General features: G+C 32.0%; 1 protein-coding gene across 2 annotated transcripts in view; it reads left to right on the forward strand.

The window, feature by feature from the left end:
- LOC106883454 (QRFP-like peptide receptor) overlaps nt 1-3,465 on the forward strand; it is a 387,136-nt gene that overhangs the window by 187,792 nt on the left and 195,879 nt on the right. For both annotated transcript variants that reach the window (XM_052973172.1, XM_052973171.1), the window contains one exon: nt 2,149-2,965. In XM_052973172.1, the coding sequence (XP_052829132.1) occupies nt 2,491-2,965 (475 nt within the window). In that variant the 5' untranslated portion in view covers nt 2,149-2,490. The remainder of the gene's footprint in view (nt 1-2,148; nt 2,966-3,465) is intronic.

Genomic DNA, 3,465 nt, shown 5'->3' on the forward strand with positions numbered 1-3,465 from the left:
ATATATATATATATATATATCACTGTTTAGGAAATATACTAATATGCTTAATAAAACATTTGTTGTTGTCTTTATTGTTGCTGGTCTTGTATTTACTGCTGTTATAATTTAATTCCAGGCCAATGCTGATTAGCAGATTTATAATCGAAAGCGTTCTATCCGTGGTCAGTTTATCCTTCTTGTTTAGGATTATCTAAGAGTTCATTTACATTATCAAATCTGTCCTTATTTTATAGAAGATGGTGAAATATTATTTTAGAATGATTTAGATGCTATATCTACCTGGTTCACTAAATATAGAGGTTCACTAAATATAGTTAATATAGATATTTGGAGCTTCCAGATTCTTTTTAAATACTAGAACATGAGAGTTTGTGGAAGTGTTAAGTAATGAGGAATAATTAACTCAAAATTTCGGTCGTTTGTTTATCGACATTGGTTAAATAATATTAATGAATGTTTAAATCTAAGCTAGGAAATATAATTTTAGACGCAACAAATATAATAAAATTCCACTATCATTTATTTTAATATAGTTGTGACATATAAGGCGGCAAGCTGAGAGAATCGTTAGCACGCCAGGCAAAATGCTTAGCGGCAAATCCTGGCTTTCTACATAAGTCCCAGTAGATTACTCTCTCTAGGTTGCCATGTCTTTTCTTGTATTATTTCTGTGCCAGCATGCAACTTTCACTTACTATATGATTAACGCTTTCTTCTTTTGATTTGCATAACCTTTATTGGGAATCTACTTGATTTTTGTCTATCTTGTGTTTTATCCAATTAGTCCTTAATGCTTGAATGTGTGCAACTACTAACACACTTTCTGTCTCCCTTTTCAACTTTCCTTTCTGCAACCATAGCCATGTCTCACTACTACTGCATCTATCTTTGAGAATCTTCCATGCGACGCTTTCTCCTGCCAGTCAAATAATTTCTGTTCTTTTTTCTGGTTTTTAAGTCCGTTTGGTGTTTTGGTTTCCCTATGTTTTGCTGTGACTCCAACAGTCTATAATAAACCTTCTTCACTATTACCTACGTAGGAGTCTATATTTACTCCAGGTAACACCACTCAGTCTGCAACTGATATTAACCCTCTTCCACCTTCCTTTCTACATATTATTATTATCATCATCATTATCATTATCATTATTATTATTATTATTATTAAGGCGTCGACTTATCAGAATTGTTTGAATGCCGAGCAAAATGCTTAGTAGCCGTTACGCTGTTTCCTTCTTGATGTTCTGCTGAGCTGATGGTAGGACGTGCGTATATATTTATTCGTGACTTCACAGGCTCTTAAAAGCTTAGCGAAAAGAAGTCGAGTGACTTCATAGAAGCTTCCTCCTCAATTTCTATATAATAGTTGGATATAGCTTAACCGCAGATGGGACGAGTAGGAGGGTTAATAATATTTTAAGTAACATTTGTCTGAATGACAAAACAGGATGGTCACGTCTGTCATGCTTTTGATCAGAGCAGACTTGGAGTTAAAAAGCAGCAACAACACAGTTACATACTGCACTTAATGTTCTAAACATTACCTTAATTATATTCAAAATATCTTCAACATTTATTCAAAGTCAATATACCAAGAATGGTTAAGCATATTGTTGCCATATTTCTAATTCATTATAAATTAATTTTAAAATTAATGAAGTACATAGAAAAAAAACAATTTTACCGTTATTATTAATTTAGTGTTTAACACACAAATTAACATCAAGTGCTGATGGGTAGTTTTAATTTAGATCACTTTAAAACGCGAAATCTATATTATAGGGCCAGAGGCAATCTCAGGCAAGTTGTTAACAGCCTGCTCAACCGACTACATGTAAATTCATTAGGAGAGAAGAGGCAAGCCAGATTTGATTCATATTGGATAAGAAGTCAGAAGTGTCATTTTATACACGTGATCAAATATATTATGTCTGATAAATATTCTGGTTTTATATGATTTCTATTTCTGCAACGGATTTTCCATATCAGTATGATTTATTGCTTAACATATTTTTATGACTATAAATTTAATTGTATATGTTAACCTTGATATTTTTATGTTATTTTTGTACTTATTTTGTTTATCGTTTATATTTTTCAATATTCCATTTTCTTTACGTTTTTTTTTTCTTTTTTTTTTTCCAGTTTCCGTTGCCATAAATATATATTCCTCTGAAGCATCCGCTGTCATCTGACAACATTTCCAGTAATTCCAGACTGATTCTCCACTCATTCTTATCGGAACAACAAAATCCATATGATTTTATTAGCATTGAAAAAAGATTATTGCTGCTAAAAGAAAAAAAAATACAAAAATTGAGCTTTAAATGGAAAAGAATTGAACAAAAAATCTTAAAAAATTATTATCATCATCGTTATAATTAATAATAATATTGTTATCACTCTTATTATCTTTTGTATAAAAATACATCCAGTTTTTTTTTTTATATAAAATACAATCAGATCAAAACAAATATTCTGTCTACAATGGCTGTTGCCATGAAAGACATCATACCAACGTTGAGCACCGTTTACAGTATATCAACGAGAGCTCTACAAAGGAACATAACTCCATTCAACGATGTCACTAGTATAGCAGGTATGTCATATTCTCTATCCGAGACAATAACCGAGAATATCAACGGAAGCACTGATTATACAAGTTACCTGGAAAATATACCTTATCCCAGAGAACTCAAGAAATTTCCACTATGGGAAATTATAGTGAAAACATTATTCTATGTTATTGTTATAGTTCTCGCGACTGCCGGAAACTGTCTTGTAATCGCAGTGGTTTACACAAACACTAGAATGCAGACGACCACCAATTTTTACATAGTGAATTTAGCAGCATCGGATCTTCTTGTCACCTTATCCTGTTCATGGGTACATCTGGTTTCCAGTTTAAACGAAGACTGGGTTCTGGGTGCTTTCTTTTGCAAATTCAACAGTTTTGCACAAGGTAAGTGGACACTTTATAACTCTGGAAGAATTTGTGATTTCAGACAAAATAGTTTCGAATTAGCTTAGTCACTGGAACGTGCGTTAAAACACCTCTTTACAGTATTTTTCCAGATTCCCGCATTCTGTGTTCAAATCTCTTCGAGATAAAATTTATCTTTCTTTCTCTCAAAGAAGGAGAATAGTATAGTATTTGTGATTGGCAGATTACAGGAATTGTGAGAATATAAGAAGGGAGACATTGAGGAATCTCTTCCAACACTTTGCATTCTGTGTTCAAATTTCGCCGAGGTTAATTTGTTCTGTCTTTCTCTCAAGAGCCGATGAAGTTGGTGGAATCATAAGAGAGTATGACGACATACCTTGCAGTATCTCTTCCGGATATTTGCATTGTGTGTTCAAATGATTTCTGATGTACTAAAATAGATATATACATACACACACATATATATATATATATATATATATATATATATATATATATATATATATATATATATA

This window comes from Octopus bimaculoides, chromosome 15, assembly GCF_001194135.2.
Source record: "Octopus bimaculoides isolate UCB-OBI-ISO-001 chromosome 15, ASM119413v2, whole genome shotgun sequence".
NCBI lineage: Eukaryota > Metazoa > Mollusca > Cephalopoda > Octopoda > Octopodidae > Octopus > Octopus bimaculoides.